General features: G+C 39.9%; 4 protein-coding genes across 9 annotated transcripts in view; 3 read left to right on the top strand and 1 right to left on the bottom strand.

Moving 5' to 3' along the window:
• Positions 1–14: 14 nt before the first annotated feature.
• LOC137991976 (trafficking protein particle complex subunit 6b-like) lies at positions 15–5,666 on the top strand. Its single transcript, XM_068836994.1, has 6 exons — positions 15–135; positions 280–341; positions 429–546; positions 1,316–1,399; positions 1,476–1,569; positions 4,080–5,666. Exons 1-6 carry the CDS (start codon positions 52–54, stop codon positions 4,109–4,111), a joined length of 474 nt encoding a protein of 157 aa, XP_068693095.1. The 5' UTR covers positions 15–51; the 3' UTR covers positions 4,112–5,666.
• A 619-nt stretch (positions 5,667–6,285) lies between these two features.
• LOC137988568 (histamine H2 receptor-like) overlaps positions 6,286–22,919 on the bottom strand; it is a 37,315-nt gene continuing 20,681 nt past the window's right edge. For 4 of the 6 annotated variants that reach the window (XM_068834561.1, XM_068834574.1, XM_068834571.1 and 1 more), the window contains exons 2-3: positions 13,371–17,599; positions 6,286–6,799 (exon numbers count right to left, since the gene is read on the bottom strand). In XM_068834561.1, coding sequence (XP_068690662.1) covers positions 16,227–17,360 — 1,134 coding nt within the window. In that variant the 5' untranslated portion in view covers positions 17,361–17,599 and the 3' untranslated portion in view covers positions 6,286–6,799; positions 13,371–16,226. Of the gene's footprint in view, positions 6,800–13,370; positions 17,600–19,761; positions 19,855–22,506; positions 22,528–22,919 lie in introns of those variants that run through there. The other 2 variants (XM_068834580.1, XM_068834568.1) reach the window with 2 other exon arrangements.
• On the top strand, positions 7,739–11,152 carry LOC137988274 (uncharacterized). The gene has a single exon (XM_068834316.1). It carries the CDS (start codon positions 7,739–7,741, stop codon positions 11,150–11,152), a length of 3,414 nt encoding a protein of 1,137 aa, XP_068690417.1.
• On the top strand, positions 11,491–12,939 carry LOC137988282 (uncharacterized). The gene has a single exon (XM_068834323.1). It carries the CDS (start codon positions 11,491–11,493, stop codon positions 12,937–12,939), a length of 1,449 nt encoding a protein of 482 aa, XP_068690424.1.

Consider the following 22,919-nt stretch of genomic DNA (forward strand, 5'->3'; position numbering starts at 1 on the left):
CAGTTCATTGGATATTACTACATCCAGGCCCCAAACGAGAGACCGTAAAAGATGGCGGATGTGGAGTCTCTTTTCGAATTTGTTCACATGGAAATTGTTGCTTATTTCCAAAACAAACCCGGAAAACACATTGATGTGAGTATCTTAGGAAGGCTAATCTTTGGGAGTAAATCTGGTTTAAAGATATGCTCGTAAATGATCACCAGTAGCTGGGCTCGTGTTATGCATTGGCCATGGGATGAGTTTAATTCTAATCTGCAAACATTAATTTACCTATAGAATGATGTTATTCAAAATCTGGAGCATCTTGGGTTTAGTGTTGGTCAAAGGCTAGTTGAAAGGTAAGCTTTTGAAAACGTTTTACTCGTGAAAAGTGTTATAAAAAAAAGAAATGTATCTTGATTTGTTATTTTCTATTTTCTAACAAGATTCACCAAAGATTCTCCAAGATTTAAGGATGAATTGGAGATTATGAAATATATATGTAAAGACTTCTGGACAGCTGTTTATAAAAAGCAAATCGATAACTTGAGAACAAATCACCAGGTAAACATGTTTCGTTATTGTTGCTCATTTGGATTGGTTGACTTGCCATTATCAATAAATGCGATTACTTCAAGGGAGTGGGGGTTACCTCACCCATTTCGGGAGTACAAATCCCCTCCCCTCCCCTTAAATGGGGAAATAATCTTGAGGAAATGATGTTTTAAAATGTTCCCCTTTATGCTGCCTCGCAGTGAGGCAACATTTTATTGTGGAAGGAAAAATGTGTTTTCCAGGAAGCAAAAATATTTTTTGACATTTTCAGAAGGTTCCTATCACTGATTTTTCCCCTATTGTCAGCTACATACAACATTTCAGGAACAAAATTTCTGTACTGTAATATAAATTATTATTCCCTTGTTGACTGGCAGCTGGTTCACTGTGTTTGGACAGCCACCGTTATTCACTTGTCATTAGCTTCCCCAAGGGGAGGGACTCTGCACTGATGTGGGGACTCTACTAAATGGACATTTATAGTTTGTCAGTTTTCCAGTCAACGAGAATGTTCTCAGAGCAAAGTCCCCCATATTTCGGAAAGCCAAGCACCCACAGGACTTGAACTTTGTACATCACAAGTGAGTTATTCATAAAGTAAAATCCATCCTATCAGAAGAACTGTGAGCTGAAATGAAGTTGGAATTGCCTATCTCATTAGTCAACATGAATAATATTGGAAATTATCAATGTAGTAGAAACCATGTCCTGGATCATATCATAGAATGATTTATTTCCAGTTGTCTTAGTTTCTAAAATGTTTTTATTTTGTGTCAAGGGCACATATGTCCTCCAAGACAACAACTTTCAGTTGTTAACTCAGATGTCAGATGGCAAGCAGTACACCGAGGATGCTCCTAAGGTAAGTTCAGTACACATTGTACATCCTGTAGCAAATATACTGGTGATGTGCCATAATTTGTTTCTTTCTTTTACAGTTTTTGGCCTTTCCAGTTGGTCTTATTAGAGGGGCCCTCTCAAACCTTGGTCTGACATGTTCAGTTAGTGCAGATGTTTTATCCATGCCTAAATGTAAGTATATGGTGAGATCCATTTTTCAAAGAGAATTGATAAATTTTAGCCTTTAACCTATGATTTTGTAAAGGGTTTTAGGCGTTTATTATCAAGCAGATGAGATTAATTTATGGTGAACCTGATAAAAACCTGCTTCAAAATAAAATGCAACAAAATTTAGAGAAAATTTAGAAATTTGAAGAATATGTCCAAGGTATTCACTTTTTGTAATGAAAAATATTATATATATAAATAGTGCCAACTAAATCACAACTGAACCACAAATTATTTATTGACTCTCATTCTTGGCAGTACTGATAAGATTTCCCATCTGCTAATAATCTTTCTACAAGCACTTGTTTCAAATGCTTAACCCATTGACTCCAGGGGGCTCCCCATTGACGAGTAAAATCGTCTGGCGTTAGACAGTAAAATACCAAGTCTGGCCAGTTTAAGCCGGTTTGGGTGTTAAAGGGTTAAGCAACTATAAATGCAGTACAGCTGGTATAAACCTATAGCTTTTATATAGCCAAAGTAAAATTCAGTTCAAAATGATTTTTGCAGAGTCTAAATTTCCATTGTTTCCTATCCCCAACAATGAATAATTTTATCAATGTTACAAAGACAAAGGAAATAAAGACTCAAACTAGGTTAAACTCATGAAATATTTTTAACCTGAAGTTTATAATTTTACCTACTTATTACATGTTGATGGTTTTCAAGGAGAAGGTATACAATTGCTGTAACGTTTGTCATAATCCAGCTTCATTAGAATGAGTATTGCAAGTGACACTTTTACATTTTTAGAAGAAAATGCAGGCAAGGCCAAATGGTTTACTTTGCCTTTGCTTTCATTATTCCCCATGACTTCAGTCAAAGGTAGTAGTTTTGCAAAAGAATAATATTTTAAAATATAGCAGTAACAAATTTGACCTTACTGTGCTCCCTTCAATACACGAGAAAACCTTGAATCAAATACTGGCTGTGGTTTCTTCCTTGGGGGGGGGGGGGGGGGGGGAACTCCCATATGAAAAGGGGAGGGATGCTCGTTGTCTCTCTTAGGGATGTAAATTTCGGATTTTGTTCTCACTTAGGGTGTTCTGGGCAAAACGCAATCATATGTAGCCGTGAAGGTCTCCTTTTGGGTTGCGTGCGAAGAAATATAAAAGTGTATATTTACACTTTTACATTTCTTCACGTAGGTGAAAGTATAAGATGATAATGTCTTTGCCATAAAGTCATGGTATTTTTTGTTTCTCTGTGTGCTAATATGGTCTCTTTTAGGGTCCAAAAAAGCCTTGGCCATGCCCAAATTGGTCTCCTTTAGGGTTAACTTTAAAATTTCCGATGAGCGTCCCTCCCCTTTTTATATGGGAGTACTGGGCAACATTGTGAGGAAATATGATATGCTTTTCTGTGTCCACACTGATGACTAGCAAATCTGTCTCTCCTTTGACTCCAATCTTCCTGGTCATTTGACTACCACCAGGCTAGAGGCTTGTATTAATTGTATTAATGATATAAGTAATTGGGTGTCCACCAATAAACTGAAGCTTAATAGTCCATTTTACAGTTGTGTGCTTAGTTACCTGGGCTATGAATGAAAGTGAGGCTGGGGTTGACCTTGTTTTCATAGAAACCTTACTGCTTTTCTTGTGTAAATTATTACTAATTAGCATGACAACAACATCATTAACATAAGAAAAAGATGGAGGTTTGTATCATAACAAGGTCAACACCAGCCTCACCTTTATTTAAAGTCCAGGTAACTAAGCACACAACTGTAAGAGGTCTATTCAGACAAGACAGAATTCCTTGTTTTCAGTTCACATTTTTTTCCCAGGCCTCTTCTCCCCACCCCACCCTGGGTGATATGGGAAACAATCCCAACAGCCTTTTAGACACTGGAACATTGGCGTGATCTTTCAGATGGCGCAGTGGTGAGAGCACTCGCCTCCCACCAATGTGGCCCGGGTTCGATTCCCAGACTCGGCGTCATGTGGGTTGAGTTTGTTGGTTCTCTACTCTGCACCGAGAGGTTTTTCTCCGGGTACTCCGGTTTTCCCCTCTCCTCAAAAACCAAAATTTGATTTCATTTGCGTTAACTTGTTAATTTCAATTTACAGTGTCCCCGATTAGTGCTCTACAGTGCTAGAAGATTAGACACTTAAATAAAGTTCCTTTCCTTTCCTTTCCTTTCCTTTTATAAACATAGCACCAAGGAGCTAGTTCATGTTTCCATTGCACGTAGCTCAATCACTGCCATGAACTTCAACGTAACTGTCTTCAAGTATTTCCTTGACAAGTCTCCCTGTATTTGTAACAATAAGTCATTTTTTAGGGGCACACTTTAGCTGTTAAAACAGCTAAAGTGTTCCTGTAAAAAAATTGTTGGTTATGTAACAGTGTGTGATTGAAAGTCTTGCAAGTGCCTTCAAACACCAAGAGTCACTACAACACCTCGAGAATCAACTGTGAGCTTCTTTGTGATAAGTGGACTAACTTGAATCTTTTTGTTTCCTTTACAGGTAAATTCCAAATTGTCATTCCCAGCTCGTGATACATATCTGCAATTATTAGACGTGGCACTTTTGAAAAGTGACAAATATCAAGGGGGCAGATGTATTTTAAGAACTTTTAATAGCGCTCTTGGAGTCTGTATCTTTGATATGGAGTCTCGACCATAGATCGCTGACCACGGTGATCGCAGTCGCCCTTTCTTTGAGGAGACTGCAAATCTGATCAGTAATTTTTATGAGAGTAGAGAACTAAGGAATTTAAGCCACACGTTGAGAACGTAAATCAAAACCAAGTGGGCAATGGTGAAAGACGAGTGATCTCACCTCTGCACAAACCGTGCTCCCTATTCGCCATTGCTAACAGTTGGGTTCAAGATGAAGAAGTTAACATATACTCGGGGAAGTAGCCTCCTTCGTAGACGTTCTTGTGACTCGTCACGCGATCGTTCGTTGAGAAGAAAAGATTGCGTGACGAGTCACAAGAACGTCCGCGAAGGAGGCTGTCCAGGAAGCAGCATAGAGACAGCAGCTGTTGCGAATTTTTTTGTCCTCAATCTTTCACTTTGGTTTTGTGCTTGTAAAAATAAGGGCGGATGGAATGTAACGTAGTTATTGAGATTCACGAAAAAATGTCCCTTCACATCAGCTCCACAATGACAAACTGAAACAACATTTACACAACCATTGGGTTGCAAGGATCAAAAGAGCAAAGACGTTCAATGCAAAAGCAATTTCGGATGTCATGGTCTGCTACTAGAACCGGTGTGGTGCGATTTCTTTCCGTTCGTTATCAACATTAATTTTAGTACAGTAATGTGTACTTGAAAGTGTAAATGAGAACACGAGGATAGCCTTAACCTGGACCCCAGAAGGAAGACGTAGGAGAGATAGGCCGAAGGAGACATGGCGACGAACGGTAGAGAGAGAACGAGGTGAACTTGGGATCAAAGGTTGGGCAGAAGCCGGTAGTTGTGCGAAGGACCGAGAAGCTTGGAGAGAGAGAACCCAAGGCCCTATTTCCTTCAGAGGGAAAAGGACAAGATGATGATGATGAATCCATGCACTTATCTGGACAATTTAAGTAATTGTCTGTGACTTATAGATACCTGAAAGATTCAGGCGCCTTCATGGGTTTGACTCCCGTTGAAGGCGTCTGAACTTTGCAGGTGTCTGTAAGCGAGACAATTGCTTAAATTCTCCAGTTAAGCGCGAGGATGATCTTTCGGTTAATTTTAACATCGTCATTTTAACGTCCCTCTTCCTCACTCCCAGATTCTGTGTTGGTCGTCATCAATTTCATGTAGCTCGGTACTTAGATGGAACTAAATCGGCACATGACCTGAGGTTCTTTTCCTCTTTTGTCTTCTCACTTTGCTTTGGGTGTTCGTCTGGCACACTTATTTAAGTGCGGCGAAACAATGTGGAAACTTGTCCTGACCCGGGTGGCTCGAATCATGGTTAGCGCTAACCAGCGTTAAATACCGCGGAAACCTAAGGTTTTGATACCTCTTAACCAACGGTTAGCGCTAACCAGGCTTCGAGTAAGCGGCCCCTGAACGCTAAACGCGCGTTATTAAAAAGTGAAGGGAACATTCAGTCTGGTTTGTTTCTTGAGTTTGGTCTTGTATTTAGCGCTGTTGGACTAAAGCCTCGTTTACACTAGCAAGTTTTCCTTGGCAGTGTAAATGGAAAAATATGACAAGTTTTTCCTTGACAAGTGTCCTTGTTCAAAAACTAGGACGATATTTGCTAGTGTAAATCACTTGCCAAGTGCACTTGTCAAGGAAAACTTGTCATATTTTCCATTTACACTACCAAGGAAAACTTGTCAAGGAAAAACATGTCAAGGAAAACTTGCAGGTGTGTACAGTCGGCAAGTTTTCCTTGACAAGTGGCGTTGTCAAGGAAAACTTGCTTGTGTAAATGAGGCTTAACTGGGGACAGTGTAAACTGAAATTAACAAGTTAACGCAAATCAAATCAAATGTTGGTTTGTGAAGAGAGAGGAAAACCGGAGTACCCGGAGAAAAAACCTCTCAGAAGAGAACCAACAAACTCGACCCACCGTATGACGCCGAGTCTGGAAATTGAAGCTGGGCGAGTGCTCTCACCACAGCGCCATAAAAAGAAATATAAAACACATGGCTAGGCCAACGAAAACGCCTGTCAGTTGAAATGCTGCTTGAAGCATTCTCGGAGTGTATGTGACTAAAGGTAATGGTTCAGAAGACAAAATTTTGGGGGCCTGATTAAGACCATGTAAGGAGAGCAGCTCTAGCTAGCTCTCAAGCGATCGAGAACCGTGCCATGTAACGCGCGAGCAGCACGGGGAAAGGAATCGGGAATGCGAAGCTCGTGTGTGATATCTCGCAGTACGCAGTCAATCAAGAGATTGCTTGCAGGCCAGGAAAACTATAAGTACGGTTTTTTGAACGAAGTCTATCACACACCGCGGTTTTCAACAATCCTTTTATAGACGCAACTTTCTAGAAGTATAGAGGTTGTTTCAAGAAGGGAAATGCTTCTCTCCTTTGGTCTTGCCGCCTCGACACTTGGATTTCCCAAAGGCAAAACGACTTTGGACGCGTTTTTCTAAGCCATAAGTAGACTATTTACATTGTCGGTCCTAAAACGGTTTTTCATTTTCTTAGAGTCCTCGGAAGATCATGAGGAATAGGTGCACAGAAGTGGTAGTAGCAAAGCCACAAGTAACTGTTGATTGCTTCTTACCTACTGTTTTGCATAACGCATATATTTTTGGCTTAAAGATGGAACTTATAAAAGGAATAATAGGTACGTGTGAAAAGAAACGTGTTTTACATATCACGCATATTTTTGTGAGAGTATAAATAGATACGTGCCTCGCCTCATAAAGTCAGAAGAGAAGGCAACCAGAATTGTAAGTAGTTTTCTTGTATCCCTTGGCTTTTCTTGCAGTTAGTTGTGTTTTGGAAAACTTTGTAACTTATGTTATTTTATTTCCTTTGTAGTTTGAAAAGCGAAAAACATAGACTTATTAAACTCAGTATTTGTCCAAAAATCAGTTTCCTCGACGTCTCTTCCGAAGGGATACTCATGTATCCAATTCAGTCAAAAATTCTGTTCAAGAAAGGAGCAGACGACGACGGCACAAGCTCAAGAATCCAATGGTTCAAGTCTGAAGCCCACGAACGGCCGAGAGAACGACACAAGCTCGGGACAAAAGGCAGTGAAAGCTCAGGACAGCAAAGAATCATGCAGCATTCAGGACAGTCGAGTTTGTCAGCCAAACAAAGGTAAAATAATTCCTTATTCGTTCAACGAAACAAGAAACAAACGGATCAAGTCAGTCGAAGACAAGTTCAGGAGTTCCATTAGCTGTTGGCTCTGTGGCATCCGACAATCAATTGAAGTTTGAAAACTGTCGAACTGAGATATGTGAGAACTCTTGAAGTGTGACATTGCAGTTTATTTCCTAAGACTCGCAATAAATTCCAGTTTATATGTAATTTCAAGAGCTTTTCGGAGTTTGATTCCTTACGATAATTATCGCGAGCAATAGTTAAAATATTTTTTCATTACTCATTACAAGTAATCGACGAAATCTATAAGTTATCTAAGTATATAGTACAACGTACTACACTGTTAGTAAGTTTAAGCAATTTAGTCGCCAAATAGTTGCGTGGAAAAATGCCTCCTAAGGTTGACGTAACAACGCTAATTGCAAAAAGGGACAGTGCAATAGTCTCTTTACACGATCTTCTCGAAGAATTTAACGTGCTTTTCGAAATCCAACCAGTGATAAGTATACTCGAAAACGTTTACAAGGAAGTAGAAATTAAGTACAGAAGCGTTAAAAAGCAACAAGAGGCAATTGCGGAAAAGTTGTGTGAAGCTAGCACAGAAGGCGCGGAAGAGTTAACGAAAGCTAATCGAGAGCTCGGAGAAAAAGTCAAAGTTGATTTTCTACATTGCAGTGAAAAATTCGCAACTTATCAAAAGGCGTGGAATGTTAAAAAATCGTCCGTAGAACACAATGCGCTTGATGTTATGGCAGAAGCAGTGACAAAAATGACCGAAGTGTTAGGCTCGCAAAAGAACTCTAATCAAGGACTTGAGAAATTGTCAGTTCCGACATGGGATGGCAACAGGAAAACTTATGCCACTTGGAAACGCGAATTTACATATTGGATGATTAAATACAAGCAAGACGATGACGAACAGCTTCAGCGACTCAGAAAAGCGCTTCCAAAGAACTCCTTTTGGTCCGATCAAGTCAAGCCAAGTACGTCCATAGAGCAGGCGTGGAAAATTCTAGATACGGAATTTGGTGATGAAAGAAAATTAATGGACACGTTGCTGAATGAAATTACTAATCTCAGACCTGTCAAAAGCGACTCATTCTCACTTTCTCGTTACGCATCAAGAATCCAAAGCTTCGTAAATAACATGGAACAAAACGGTTGTCCTGTAACAAGTTCCTCTGAAGCTTCCTTTGTCATGTCACAATTACTGTCCAAATTAGATGGAAATGACAATGTTGAATTTGGCCGCGAAATGCAACGCACGGGTAAAGGAGAAAACGTGTCAAATCTGATTGATTGGCTACTGAATGAAGCAAGTCTACGATCGCGAATCAAAAGAGAAACTAATTATCAACGAAGTAATTCAGGCATTCGTTCCGATAATCATGCCAATGAAAGCGAGACAAATACCGACGAGAAATGCCCGCTTGGATGCGAAATAAGACACCTACTTTCAGCATGTCCCACTTACCAAAAGGTACATGTAAACCGAAGATGGGAAATCGTAAAACAAAACAATCGCTGCAGGAAATGCCTAAGAGCTCATCACACGAACATTTGCAAAAAACCTGATGGCACTACTTGCAACAAATGCACTCGACGCCATCACCGTTCCTTACATAACGAAGACACGTCAACAAGAGAATCCAGGCAAGATCCTGAAAACGCAACAGCTTCAAATACAAGCCAAGAAGCCTGTAATTACAATATTCAAGGGAAAAGAAGCGTTCTCACTATTTGCCCTGTCCAAATGGTGAAGATAAAAGACAAAGACGGAAATTACATCGAAGTATTAGCTATGCTCGATAGTGGTTCAAACACAAGTTTCATCTCGAAGAATGTTGCAAAGAAACTTGGAATTTGTGGTTACAAAACACATCTCACGATGAACCTCGCAGGCGGTCAAAAAAAGTCTGAGGAATCAGAGCTCATCGATCTAGCTGTTTCCTCGACTCTGGAACAAAGCGTTCAGAAATCTATGCAAGCTTATGCCATTAACAAGCCATGCAGTTCAGCAAGAACGGTCTCAAGAACGGCATTAGAAAGTTATCCTCATTTAAAACCAATCTCAAACAATTTGCATTTATCAGGCGGAACAGTAGACTTGTTGATTGGTACAGATTTTGCAGACGCTTTCAATGATGTGCATGTGATCTCAGGGAAAAGTGGAGAGCCGATAGCTAAACGAAATTGCTTCGGGTGGTATATCATCGGACCATTTGCCGGTCCAGTAAATCGGCAGTCGACAAGAATTAGTTCAGTGGATGTTGGAACAGTCAGCGTGCTAGAGGACATGAAGAAACTTCTAACACAAGATTTGATGGGAGTAAGACCAACCGAACTTTGTACATGTAGAGATAGCGATCTCCAGGAGAACAAGTTTATCAAATCGATTTCGGAGTCCACCAAAATCGTCGACGGAAGGGTACAAGTTCGAATGCCTTGGAGAGAAGATGGACCTCCAAATGAATCTAACTACGACGCTGCTTACAAGAGAATGATTTCCTCTGAAAAGTCTTTCAAGGAAAAGGATTGCACCGAAATAATCGACTCTGAGGTTCAAAAGCTGCTAGAGCTAGACTTCATCACGGAAATACCCCTTTCAGACGTGAATCACAATCAGCCAGAATGGTATCTTCCTTTACAAGTGGTGTTCACGCCCGACAGAACAACCCAAGTCAGACTAGTATTTGATGCAAGTGCGAAAGGCCCAAACGGAAAATCCCTCAATGACCACCTGGAAAAGGGACCGAACTACATTAACAGTTTATTAAACGTGTTAATGGCTTGGCGGTATGATAATGTAGCATATACCGGAGACGTCCGAAAGATGTTCAACCAAGTGATGATCCATCCAGAAGATCAAGTCTTTCACCGTTTCTTATGGAGACCAAACGAATATGAGATGGCTAGAATTTATCAGTGGAAAAGGTTGAACTTCGGAGATAAACCGGCCCCAGACATCGCTGCTGGAGCTATCAACACCTTGGCAAAAGCTTCTCAAGATCGTTTTCCAGAAGCTGCTGAAGAACTCCGTAAACATGTCTATGTCGATGACATTGGAGGATCTAAAGAAAATGAAGAAAGAAGCAAGCAAATCACAAACGAGATAGATTCCATACTTGCCACAGGCTGCTTTCAAGTCAAAGAGTGGAACTCGAACAACCAGAACATTGATCAGTCAGATCAAACTGTCGTGGATTTTCTTGGTCACAAGTGGAACAAAGCAAAGGATACATTTTCTTTCAAAAAGAATGAAATTGCTACAAGTGAGAGTCCAATCACAAAGAGGAATTGCCTTGCATATCTTGCACAACTATGGGATCCAATAGGACTCGTAATCCCAACAACCATCGAGTTCAGAATTGCTCTACAAGAACTATGGAACACAGGTTACTCTTGGGACGATATCCTCCCAGACTCAATTCAGTTAAGATGGAAGATGAATGTTCAAGTACTTAACCAACTTCTCAAGTACGAATTCAGTAGAAAGCTCAAACCAGACGATGCAGTTGAATTACCAGAAATCCATGGATTCTGCGACGCGGGAGAGAAAGCTTATGGCTCAGTCCTGTTTCTAAGATGGAAGCTTTCTAATGGAACTTACACCTGTACACCAATCTTGGTTAAAGCATTTGTGTCCCCATTGAAGAAGAAGTCAACACCTCGTTTAGAACTCATGGGATGCCTCTCACTCGCGAGAGTATATAAGACATGCAAGGAAGCATTAGAATTTGCTGGAATCAGCAACTGCAAAAGAATGTTCTGGATAGATTCCAGATCGTGTTGTCATGGCTAAAAATCTGCCTAAGAAAGTTCAAGCCATTTGTCTCAGTTCGAGTAGCTGAAATTCAGGAAACGATTGACCCAGAAGAATTTCATTTTGTTAAGTCAAACCACAACCCAGCCGATGCCTTAACCAAAGGGATTGCGCCAGAAGCCTCGGAAGACCGGTTAAAAGGTCCCAAATTCTTGAGGAAGCCAGAAGAAGAGTGGCCCGCCTTCAAAGAAAGCGCACCAAACAATGAGGAAAGGAAGTCATCAGATACGAAATGTGTGCAAGTCACGACGACAGAGACCTTCCACGAATTTGTTCAGGACCCAGTTGATCAGAAACAAGTTGTCGGAAACCCTATCATGGAACATTTGATGAAATCGTGCTCAACGTTCAGAAAAGCCAGGAAAGTCATGGCATATGTTTTGAGGTTTATCAGCAACGCAAGAACAAAAGTAAAAAATCGAGACGTAATATTACTGAAAGAGTTATCACAAGCAGAACTTTGGCTATTTAAATGGAGCCAACAAAGCCTGGACAAAGATAACATAGACAAAAAGTTGATTCCATCTGAGGACGAGCAAGGATTATTACGCGCACACGGAAGGCTGGAAAATATCAGATCTCTACCAAACGAGCTCCGCAATCCAATTATCCTCCCGAAAGGACATCGACTAGTTCACCTTCTTCTCTACCACCTTCACGAAAAGCGAGCTCATTGCGGCAGCAAAAGCCTCATTTACGAATCCAGACGTCGTTTTTGGATTATAGGCGTACGTCACATGGCGAAGCATCTTACGGCAAAATGTGTGACCTGCAAGAAGTTAAGAAGAAAGCCATTAGAGCAACTGATGGGCCAGCTCCCTAGGCTAAGAGTTGCAGTGGGATTCCCAGCATTCTGCAACACGGCAATCGACATGTTTGGCCCGCTGCAGATCAGAGTTGGTCGGAAAACATTAAAGGAAGCACATGCAATTATCTTTTCCTGCATGACTACTAGAGCAGTTCATCTAGAGTTAGTAACAGACAGAAGCACAGATACCTTTCTCATGGCCTTCAGACGGTTCACGTCCTTGAGAGGAAATCCAAACAACTGTTGGTCTGACTGTGGAACAAACTTTATTGGTGCTCAACACTACTTAAAGGAAACCATGCAAGAATGGGACATCCCAAGAATCCAGAGTGCCGTTTGTGACGAATTTTCTTGTACGTTTCACTGGAACTGGAATGTTCCACGAGCCAGCCATCAAAATGGTGTAGTAGAAAGTCTTATCAAATCTGTACGAAGAGCACTGGAAGTTTCGTTCAAGACCCAAGTCCTCACAGAAGAACAATGGAGAACCTTTCTGGCACAAGTCACCTGTCTCGTAAATCAGCGACCGCTTTATCCCAGTTCCAATGGTATTTGGGAAGGTCCACCCGTCACGCCAAACGACCTTTTAATCGGGAATCATTTTCCACCTCCTGTGCCAGAAGAGCAATCAAAAGTGAATCCAAGGGATCTCGTTAGGAGCACTGAAAAGCGTGTACACGAATTTTGGAACTGTTGGCTGAAGTATTTTGCACCAGACCTGCTACCCAGGAACAAATGGTACCGAAAGAGAGAGAACCTCAGAGAAGGAGATCTTGTTTTGGAGACGGAACCTACTCCCAGAAGAACATGGAAGATGGCAGTTGTACTCGAAACATTTCCTGGCGACGACGGACTCGTGAGGAAAGCAAAGATAAAAACAGCAAATGCAGTCTACGACAGACCTATTCACAAATTATGCCTAATTGCTACCAAAGAGGAATTAGATAATCCGACTTAAGTAAATAAACACGTCAAATTAAGCTGCTCAGTCTAATTAATGGAAATTTAATTATACCTCCGCACTGGGGGGAAGTGTTTTGCATAACGCATATATTTTTGGCTTAAAGATGGAACTTATAAAAGGAATAATAGGTACGTGTGAAAAGAAACGTGTTTTACATATCACGCATATTTTTGTGAGAGTATAAATAGATACGTGCCTCGCCTCATAAAGTCAGAAGAGAAGGCAACCAGAATTGTAAGTAGTTTTCTTGTATCCCTTGGCTTTTCTTGCAGTTAGTTGTGTTTTGGAAAACTTTGTAACTTATGTTATTTTATTTCCTTTGTAGTTTGAAAAGCGAAAAACATAGACTTATTAAACTCAGTATTTGTCCAAAAATCAGTTTCCTCGACGTCTCTTCCGAAGGGATACTCATATATCCAATTCACCTACACCATAGTACACGTAGCAAATTCAATAGTGCAAGCGTTCATCATAAGTATGTCGTGCATATGTTAAGGAATATGAACTAGTCTGATTACTCGAGTTCGTTTGACGAGAGTGCACCGTCAAAAAATATTCGGTAAAAAACAGATGGTTTGCGAATGTTAAAAGCTTTGAAAGACTTAGTTTCAGACGCAAAATGTTTGAGGCGCCAAGATCTCTTTTATTTTCAGTAATTTATAATTTGTGTTTAATTATAATTCTATATAATTTAATCTATAATCAATTAAAATTGATTCTGCTAGTTTGTGATAACCTTTATCGTAACACAAATTACCATCCTGTCCAGGGCAGTTGGTTGGTAGACCTTATGAAACGTTAGATCTTGTGATGAAATTCTCACCATTCCTGAGTTTGCTTGCGATTTCTCCTTCTGCTCCTGGGTCTCTAAGGTTAGTATTAAACTAAAGCTACGTTCACCAAGGCACAGGTGTATTTAGCTCAAGTTCAAGCGACATGAGCGGATAATTTTTTCGGGTAGACTTTCATATACCGGACTGAAATGGTGGAGGACAAAAGAAGCATTGTTGTGGGTCTTTCTGCAGGTACCGGGCAGCATTTTGTTTTTGGTCACTTGGGAATGAATTCCGATTAGGCCGTGCTAATTAGGTGTTGTTATATTCGCTTTGTTCTTTTGTTTCATGGACATTAATAATATCTCGAATCCGATATATGAAAGACAAGCCTTTTTTTTTAGTTAGCGATATAGTGTCTAGTGTCCCAAAAAACCGTTCTAATGAGCAATTAACGCATATGACTTTAAGAAAGTTGCTTATGCTTGTGACACTGAGTACAAACGAACCAGGGGCCCGTTTCTCGAAAGTCCCGGAACTTTTCGGGCGTGTTTCGGGTGTCACAATTTCCTTTGTATCTCAAGAACGGAGAGGATTTAAGTCATCAAACTTCACAGTCATTTTTCTTTTTATTACGTTTAAAACATGTTAAAAGGTTGACTTTCCAAAACAAGCGTTTGGCAGTTTCACAAATGGCTTTTCGGGCCCGAAAACTTTTCGGGACTTTCGAGAAACAGGCCCCAGGAGCCCGTTTCTCGGAAGTCCCGAAACTTGCAAATGAAACTTGCAAATGAAAAAAAATTGGAGCTCTGACAACCACTGCGGCTTCCTATAAAAAGCAAAGTTAATAACGCACGCATTTTCATTCCTACACTTTACTCTCCTATTATTTTACTTTCAATTTATGAAAAAAATCATCTTTTTTACCACCGACTTAAAAAGCTCATTTTAACTAATTTTTATAACACTAAGATTGGCTCTTCCCTAGCAGAAAGCCAACTTAATTTTATACATGTATTTGCAAGTAACTTGTGATCTCTATGCTTATCGTTTAACCTCAAGATCAGCTGAAAAATTTCTTTGACATTTGATTTCAGAAAGCTTTATCTTTTTAAATTTTACTTTTATTATTATTATTTTTTGCAAAAACGGATCAAGACATTACAAGAACAAAATAAAGTGCACTGAGTACTAGGAGTACACACATAAGCACTCGAACACAGAACACAAGCACCCTTACTAGGGCAAGACTTATACGCTAATGTTATTTACAATACATAATTACAATACAATGCAAATTTGTAGACCACAAGTATTGGAAACGAGGCCACAATCTCGTGTTAAAGTTTAAAGGAACAATGTTAACGAAGACTGATTCCTGCGAAGTATCGAACACAGTATGAAATTTGACCTGATTGCGATAAAAAATCTATGGAGGCCTCATAAAATCGCTCGCGGAAAAAACTTGGTATGAAGTGTATAAACACCTTTCCTTGATTTTTAAAACGCAACTTTTTGTGAAAACTGCTTTTTGGCATTGTTTTGAGTACCCTGCGAGCAGAGCCTCTCTAAAATTCACCAGAGGGCGAGAAATACCAAGTCTGCAGAAATCGTATCAAGTCTTTTTAGTCGCGGCAGCCCAAGTTTCTGGGCGAGTCACTCCGGTCAAACCAGTTTAGGCAGCGCGCGTATCATATTTTTGAGAAGGCGAGGGTCAAAATCGAGCCTTCATTACGAAAATCAATATGGCGTCTAGGATTGCAATCAAGACTTGGCCTGGGTTTGAAACTGTCTCCAAGCAACGGCTTACGCACTCTCAACAAAAATTTTACACGATTTGTGCAGAGTCCTCAATTTTTTCTAGTCGAGTTAAGAAAGACTCTGTTGGCAGGGTGTGTTTTGAGTAGTAAACCCGAAAACGTTGTTCATTTGGTGAAAAAAAAATTGTAACGTACCTTCAGTTTTTAAACTAGTTAGCAATCTTTACCTTTAACTCACTGATAGACTTTGTAAAAATTCTTTCCACCTTGAGCGGATATTTCAGCCCGATTTCGTACATTTAAAACAGTATGAAAGTAATTTTTTTTCAGTATGTCCAACTTGTGAAAACAAGGGGAGTGCGTTGTAAACCTACGTATAAGACATGTCAAAAACAGGGTGGCCAAATGGTGAAATGTCAGTTTCTCATGTCAGCGAGAATCATGCGAATGGTGAATACTCGGCTAAACCGCGTCGGCAAAGCGTCGAGAAGATTGGGTCTGAAATCTCGTTCCAGTCTCTTAGTTGCTTTTCCGCCGCATGGTTTTATCTTGCAAGAAACTTAAATAAGAGCCTGCTGACAGACTCTTCGGTTCCTATAACGCAAAAATATGTAAGTTGAAAAGAAATAGAGAATATCCAAAGCGCCTCTTTCTTGTTGGTGCCGTGGGCACAGCGCTACGCTAACTAATTTACGAAACGAGACAGACGTCCCTCTAACTTAAAGCTAAACAGTGGAATACGTAACCATCATCGGGATACGCTTTTTTTCCGACTACTGGTATCCAACGTCTCTTTGAGAGATCCAGTACTTCTACTTCCTGAAATAGTTTTAACAGATGAAGTTTTCTCTGAAGATGATTTGGTAGAAGCTCTTACTGAGCTGCCGCTCAGCTTTCTCTCCGATGATCTGGAGACATAACTTCTTCTAGTGCTTAATCTGTAAGATGAAGACCTATTTAAAACCCGTGGTGACTGCGTCTCCTTGCATAACAGTCTATGTGCCATAAAGCGCAATGTTCGGATCATTTCATTGTTCCGGCTTGCATAAACCAGCGGGTTGAGGGCGCTGTTGCTATAGTGACAGAATTTGGCAAATTGAAGCAAACGTGCTGTCCATTCCGTGGCTGGGAGGTATTGTGGGCAATAAGTGCCAATCAGTGTCAAGACAAACAATGGTAACCAAGCAACAACAAAGAGGCCAGCGATGACTGCAAGAGTCACCGATAATCGCAAATCCTTTTTGTAGGCTTTTCTTTCAGATCGATGCTTCGCAATCGGTTGGCAACGTGCGTAACGGTAAATTAAGAAGTATGAGATGAAAATTGTGACAAAAGGAATAAAAAAGCATGTCGTTGTCATAATTAGTGTGTAAATATCTTGCCATCGTCTAAACTGCACTGGCTGCAAGGAAGCTATGGTGACCGAATAAAGCCACGGGACAGCGAACATGACATAATATACTTTCTTCGATAATGTTCTGTGATGTAACGGTCGCACGATTGCATGACATCTTTCGATGCTGAGAGCGGTAAGTTGAAGAATAGATGCACTGCCAATGAAGATGTCAAATGTGATGTAAGACTGATACGTGACAAAGCTAACTGGAATTCGTTTTTGCAGTGATATGGTGATGTTCAGCCAGCACGGAATGGATACAAAACCAACCAGAATATCACTTACAGCCAAGCCAATTATAAGTTTATTGGTCGCGGTCCTGAGTCTTTCGTTAATCGAAAATGCAACCAGAACAAGTCCATTTCCTGATACTACGGTAAACAACAAAAACGCATAAAGAGAGACCACTATTGCCAACTCTTCTGTTACAATCTTATCCAAGAAACTTGTGGAGTTTTCCATCTTCGTGTTGTTTCCTAAACCCATTTGAGATTGAAAAGTGAAGGTGTAGATCAGGGTCTAGTTTTCTCTTGTCTGGCCTCTTGCCAAATGCCAAAAATCACATTGAACCTCAAAGCTGTAGATGCTAATTGTTACCCACTTTCGTACAAATTGCCAGTCTCGAAGGGACTTTTCCTTTGTCTTTTTAACTCTCAGCCAGCATGCAAGATCGAGATACTAATTATTATAGTGGACGAATTCCCCAGAGAGCTATCACTAAGGACCTGAATTTGAAAAACGACAACGAAGTTAGTAAGATGTATTATCTTAGTTTATTTAGTAAAGGGAAGGAAAAATAAGTGGGAATGAATAATAAAATGAATATATGATTAAAATAGAGTGAAGGAGGGTTGGATGGATGGATAGAGGGAGGTAAGAAGGCTGGAAAGAACTTGAAGGTAGGTAGAATGGAAGGAAGGACAGAACAAAGAAGCTTAAGGAACAAACGAACGCACAATGGACAGATAAACGACAAACGAGCAAACGAAAGAATGACTTCGGCCTTGAAGAGACAATCTTCTCAGAGTGACAAGCTAAGAGCACAATGGCTGGTTACGATACTGAATGAAATACACGCAAATAGTTCATGTCTACAACGAGATATCATTATAGATCATTTCATTCAGGTACTTGTTCAAGGTTACCGTAAATGAAGTAGTGAGTACGGGAGGACTTTCCAATGCACTTGGCATGCATGGGATGACTCTAATTAAGTAGCCGCTTACGAGAGATGGCAAGAAAAGGACGTTGGACTGAAATTCAAAGACGAATTTCGTCGCATTTGGCTCAAATAGCGAGCTCTGATTCCCCGGTCAGGATCCCAAAAATCAATTGTACTTTGTTTTGGCCTTGAAATCTTCACAGTTTCACCTTCGGTAACTACTTTTTTCTTGATTAGTTTCTCCTGGTTGGGATATTTGTCTAAGGTGTTAGTTTATCTCAAGTTTTTTCCACGACAAAACAAATTTTACAGATAAAAATGGTCGGCAGAAAGAATTAATTGTGAATCAATAAAAGGCAGAGAATCAGCTTAAATTATGCTAAATAATTAAATACTTTTCTATGGTAGACTTTCGTTTTCCGGCAGTGAGTATGCTTCTTGTGATTGATATATACAGAAAAGCTTGGTTTCACTTTTATGGTAGCATCGGCTTCCTTTAAAAAATACTTGAATTTTCTTTTATGTAAGACAGTGATTGCAATCGTCTTTACAAATGCTGAATGCTAAAAATGCTATTTCTGATCTCGCTTATAAAACTTAAATGAAATATTACGACTAAACTGTGATAAAGATTGGGTCACTTTGCTGCTATTTGTCCCGCACACAAGGTCATTCATGTAAGTGAATATCCCGCAAGTTCATATAGATAGTTATCGGAAATAAGTGGAGTTAATTCTGCAGTCCCGCCGGGTTACTTTTGTAACAATTCCATACACTAGCTCCATTCACTGACATGAAAACGAAGTTGCAAATTGAACGGTGTCAAAAAGTACTATATTAATAATTAAAACAGCTGATCGATGTCATCAGGAAACAAATTCTTGATAATCTAGACACGAAATAATTCTTAAAGTTCCGTTTTTGCTTAGTACTACAAGAGTGCATAAGAGGGATGTATGATGACAGAGATTCTTGTTTCTTTCGAAACTTTGCGAGGCTGTGATTATTTGTTGGGACTAAAATACTTAAATTTTCCATGAAATTGGAGTTACTTTAATTATTTATTATGCATACCATTAACGGTCGCAAAGGGTTGTGGCTTTTGCGTTTAATTGTTAATAATTTGGGTTTCTTATACTATTACGATTGATTTTTCCAATTACCTTCAATATTTTCATTATTTTTAAAGATTAAACTGAGATTAATATTAATGCCTTGAGTAATAACATATCCATAGTCTACTGTCTACTTTTTTTGACTGAAGGGAAACCACCTTTTTTGTCCTTAAGCCATGCAATGAGACTCTGACGCATGTCACTTATTGGTACTGGAAAATTCGAAGTTTTACGATCAATGTTTTTCGTGGGTAGCGGCGAACCCCTTTTGAGAGGCACAGTACATTTCATCTAAACTATAGCCTTTGGTTTGAAAAAAAATATTGTTCTTGCTTTATTGCCAAAGATGCATTGCATAATCTGCTCTCACTGATGACTAACGAGATCAGTCCTGAAATAACGGTGTCTTACCGAACACGCTCGATACTCCGTTTTCGCTTAAAGAATGGAGGGATCTAAAATTTAATTTTGCCGAAAATTGTTCAGTCGTGCTTATTTACTTGCTATATCTTTCACACTGTCGGGCTCGCAAGATTGCTTGTTTTGCATTCCATTAGTCCGGGCTCAGTCATAGTTTTGTTGTTTTCGCACTTATTTCAAGTCTACTTACTTTTTTTGTAAGAAGCTTTCTCTGAGGAGCACCTTGAAGTTATTGATGAAGAAAAAGCATCGACAACTTGGGGAAACCAAAGGGTCCACCTTTAAATCCACAAAAGCGAAAACTTGCTCTGCTATTTATTGCTCTGTCTTATTGGCGAACGTGACTGAAGACTTTTGCTTGAAAACTTTATCTTTTGTTTAAATACTTAATTGATGCATACATTTTACGAAGAAAGTTTCCTCGATGTTTCCAGATCTTCCGTCCGAGATAATTTGCTTTGAGGGAAGATTTTTCATGAGATATTTATACTTCCAATTAACAGTTTTCCCACGAGCCTAACAATAACCAATTAAGCAAAGATGAATGATAATTTTCTTTTCTGGTACGTTTTCATATTTTGTCGTCGTCAAAACGCCGAAAACGGAATCTTTCCTTAAAAATATGGTTTAAAAGTAGAGACCTATGCAGTCCTTAAATTGAACAGGTGAAAACATGGAAACGTAACAAAAGCGTGCTCCATCATGATATGTTATCTATTTAACACCTAAAGGAAAGTAACTTTGTAAAAGGAAAGGAAAGTAACTTTGTTTAAGTGTCTAATCGTTCGAGCGCTGGAGCACTAATTGGGGACACTGTAAACTGAAATTAGCAATTAACACAAATCCAGTCAAATGTTGGTTTTTGAGGAGAGGGGAAACCGGAGAACCCGGAGTAAACCTCTCGGCGCAGAATAGAGAAGCAACAAACTCAACTCAAATATGACACCGAGTCTGGGAATCGAACCCGGGCCACGTTGGTGAGAGGCGAGTGCTGTCACCACTGCGCCATCCCTGGAGCAGGCAAAGGTCTCAGTAGTTCAGTGTCACATCATTGTTACTTTCGGAAACCCTATACATCCAAAGCACAAAATATAAGTGGAACTAGATGATCCCCGGGCCAACGGAATGGGAAACGTTTACAGCCGATAATACATGGGCTCAAATTATTTGAAATAGAGAAATGATATTTTGTATCGAGACTGTGCTTAAACTGTTGCATTAGCCTTCGAAGCTCCGCGGCTTCTCGAGGCCACTTTGCGGACAAATAATGCATGGTTGAAACTCATGGAAAATGCATTAATTAAAAGATATGAAATATGTTTACCATTTGAAGACAAGAGCCACGTCATGATTTTAAATGGTTTAAATTACAACAAAACACTTCTAAATTCTTTTTTCACCTGTCCACAGAACAAAGCCTTTTACTAATTTTGAAACTTTTCTGGAAGTCTTCGTTTTCATCCGCGCGTTCTAGAGCATTTTAGCCGGTGGACGATACTCGAAAACGCTTCAACAGAGTACTTTTTTAAATCGCGGCGATTGTAAAGATTCTTTTTTTGGTGTTGTAAAGATAATTGCATGCACCGCGCTAGACATTTAATTTTTTAGAAACTAAGGGCGCTTTCCTTTTGTCAGAACTGGCCTGCCAGACTCGTCAGTTTCCAAAGAAAACGCAACAATTTGAAGGAAAACTTGCATGATAATCCTTCGTATTCTTCCGGAGGAGCGTCTTCATCTTCGAAGCGTGTTAACTTTTAGTCCTGCCAAATACCCTGTCCGGCTTGCCGGTCAGTTCTGTCAAATGGAAAGCGCCCTAACTTACAAATGCGGCAGCTCTGAAATGTACCGTTCCTTGATCATTTCGAAGAATACTACCTTTGCTAGAAGAATACAAAGTGATTACTTCTTTTCAATCTTGAGCAATTCGTTCCGGATGGACTAAGCACTATGGTGAGACGTTGTATCTAAATTAAAAAGAGCCTTTATATACTACAGCTGCAATATTGAGGCGGAAAAAAGGTGATACAGCTGCCGAAAGCAAAGCAACATTCAAATGGCTGTTTATTTTAGATATGAACCAGAGAAACACAGTTTATAAAACAGGCTTTGGTTTTGAATTAAGCAGTCTCGACAGACAAACTGGGGTAGGTTTGCGTCCATGCAATGTCACCACGTTAGAAATTAAGTTCAAAGCGATAGGTATCGTTCGGGTCATGGTATCGTATTATATTTGACAGAAAGAAGAGTAGAGTAGATTTCCTACCAAGTTTACTGCGCATGAAATTCGATTACGCAAACAGTGGGGATGCACAAGTCTCATTATAGGCACACCTATCACATCTGGACTTCACAGGTCCAATGTCTTGCGTTTCAGGGGAGGAAACCTTTGTGACTGCAAGGAGATGGCAAGTGTTAACCCCGGCAACCGAGTAGAGATGTATTTTTTGTACTTCTAAGGCCTTGTTGTTATGTGAGCTGCAAGCATAAAAAGAAACATCTTGCGAAATCTCAGTAGCGAGTGTTTCGTTCATTTGCACCTCTTGTAGGGGCAGAAGACTGATTAAAAACTAGTCAGTTCGTCTTTTTCTTATGCTTGTGTCGCTAAGTGAAAACGGTCTTAATTTGATTGGAACATATGTCCCTCCGCTTACAAGATTCCGTCCTAGCAGAATAAAGCATGCAAACTGAATGGGACGGAAATCAGTGTGATCCATTTGGAGCACTGCACTCGTGCACTTCATTTCATTCACATGGATCTTTTCTCTGTTAATTGTAGAAAGCAAGCTTAGTTAAGGGCGTCAACTTATGTTGTAAGCTAGACTGAATGATAGGTCCTTTTTGTCCTAGCTTCTTCAAATCCTGAAGGCTGTAGGAACATTCCATCGATCACAGGTCAGTACGGTTTTGCATAAGATTGAACATGATAAAATCTTACCCTTTATTGCTCTTGTGGGCGTCTCACACCAACAACAACGCCGAAAAGTAATAATATTGTTGTGTGGGCAATATAGGGCTCACTCCAAACCGTTAGACAACATTTAGTGAGATACTTTCTCCAACCTGCGCTTTTTTCGTTTTAATACACTGCACGTTACAGAATTGTTGCGATGTACAGTTCGTTTAAATGTTAATTCCTTTCGACGTCCCTACATATATCTTCGCAGTTTCGTAACGCTTGATATATTGCACATCGTTAAAAGCAAAATGTCGTGAGGGAAATGTGTTTTTCAAAATAACAAGGCGTTTGTTTTTCCGTTCTTAATCGTTGTGTGGAGACATTTAGATTCATCCGCTCTGGTAGCTTCGCGGAAGAAACCAAAATGAAGACTTCCATATGGACCGTTTATG

Source organism: Montipora foliosa, chromosome 2, assembly GCF_036669935.1.
Source record: "Montipora foliosa isolate CH-2021 chromosome 2, ASM3666993v2, whole genome shotgun sequence".
Classification (NCBI taxonomy): domain Eukaryota; kingdom Metazoa; phylum Cnidaria; class Anthozoa; order Scleractinia; family Acroporidae; genus Montipora; species Montipora foliosa.